At 41.6% G+C, this 1,818-nt stretch overlaps 1 protein-coding gene across 1 annotated transcript in view; it reads left to right on the top strand.

Annotated features, from left to right (window-relative positions):
* rfx6 (regulatory factor X, 6) overlaps nt 1-1,002 on the top strand; it is a 31,200-nt gene extending 30,198 nt beyond the window's left edge. Inside the window, exons 20-21 of the mRNA XM_014030874.1 lie at nt 243-443; nt 530-1,002. Coding sequence (XP_013886328.1) covers nt 243-443; nt 530-696 — 368 coding nt within the window. The 3' untranslated portion in view covers nt 697-1,002. The remainder of the gene's footprint in view (nt 1-242; nt 444-529) is intronic.
* Nucleotides 1,003-1,818: the final 816 nt, after the last annotated feature.

Genomic DNA, 1,818 nt, shown 5'->3' on the forward strand with positions numbered 1-1,818 from the left:
TAAAATGGCCCTGTCTGTGTTAAAATATATTTTTAAAAATTTCCAAAACTAAACATCTTACAGTATTTTTAGTCTTTATTTTACAGTTAAAACATATGTTTGTCAAATAAAGTCTAATGTTACAACTAATCAGGGATCCTTTTAAAGTCAGCAATTTAACAGCATCTGGGTCCAAATTGATGTGTTGTGTGAAATCACAGGAATATAAAATAAAACACGCTCAGCTTGTTTGTTTCCTGCAGCAGCAGGGTTCTACGGCAGCACCAGTTACCTGACGAGCCAGCGGATGACCTCGCTGGTCGACCAGCACGTGTCAGTCATCAGCAGCGTGGGAAGCCTGCGCCCGTTCCCGTCCACCTTCTCCGAAGTCCACGATCCGCTGAACCTGCTGAGCGACCCGGGAAGGAAAACCACGGGAGGCTTTTACAGCGAAACAGAACCCGGTCAGTACYGGGACACGAGTCCACTCTCTCTGTCCTGTCCAGAAGTGTTTTAGTTTGGTCTCAAACGTCTCCTGTCGGCTCCTCAGGTCCTCTCCTCCCACCCACCGGTTCTGCTCCCTGCATGTTCGCGCTTCCCTTTAGCTCGCAGGACACCCTGATGTCTCAGCAGCGTGGGACGACGTCCTCAGAGGACCTGGTGTCCTCGCTGCCCCCCATCAACACTGTGTTCATGGGGGCCGGAGGAGTTCAGTGACTCACAACAACCAGAAGAGGACCAGGACAGCGTCACTTAAATCTGAACATGGAGCCAGGCAGGTAGAGCTGAATCCTCTGCTACAGAAAYGTTACAACTGTTTTATTTAAAAAGAATTGCCACTGTAGTATTTTTAAATAGATAATTCAACTTAAAGTGTTTTACTTTGATGTGAACTGATACATGGTCACAAAGACTGRTTCTTACACTGAGGACTTTCTCCAGCGTTCTGTTTATACCTGATGCTTCCATTTCTTCTAAATAAAATGCGGTGTGTTCGACACAGACTGCAAAACAAAACAAAAACTTTCACATATGTTCTGTTCTGCTGCTTGAGGGTTTTTTTTTCTAACAGATACACTTCTGCTTGTAGAGAGTTTAAGTTTATTTATTTATATAGCGCCAAATCAGAACATACGTTGTCTCAGGGCACTGTACATAAAAAGAACAAACTAAAGAAGAAAGCAGCAGATTGTGTTGAATCACTTCATCACAGTCTCCCATCCTGAGCAAACGGTGGAGAGGAGAAACCCCCTGCTAATCAGGAAGAAACCTCCAGCAGAACCAGGCTCAGGACAGGCGCAGAGAGGAGCTCACTCATTCTGTAATGTGGGATCCGTTTGTTAAATAAAATCCTCATCAAAATTTTAAGACCGTTAAAAAAAATGGCAAGAATTCACATTTTGCAGTGTTTGATGGTAAGAAGTTTCTAAGTAGCTCCACAGTACCGCCTATCCAAACATGAATTCACAGACACGACGAGTTCAATGGAATTCTTTGGGKTTTTTTTAAAAGCATTTTGAGGTCAAATCCAGCTACAAAGTTATGATATTTGTGCAGAAAAACCACATTATATAAAACGGGTTCTTAACCWTTTTGACYTCGGGGCCCAATTTATTGAACAAAAAGTGACACGAGGTCCAGTCAGACATTACCAATGTATGGATCAAAATGATAATTATTCAAAAGCTTGGTTTAATTTTTATTGTATTTACATTATAACTAAATTAAATACACTTACAAGTAAGTGTATACACTTAAAAGTTAGGTGTGTAAGAAAATATCGATACACTGAAATATCGCGATATTTCATTTCCCGATACTGTATCGATATTCTAAAGC

The sequence above is a fragment of the Austrofundulus limnaeus genome, unplaced genomic scaffold, assembly GCF_001266775.1.
Source record: "Austrofundulus limnaeus strain Quisiro unplaced genomic scaffold, Austrofundulus_limnaeus-1.0 Scaffold1133, whole genome shotgun sequence".
NCBI lineage: Eukaryota > Metazoa > Chordata > Actinopteri > Cyprinodontiformes > Rivulidae > Austrofundulus > Austrofundulus limnaeus.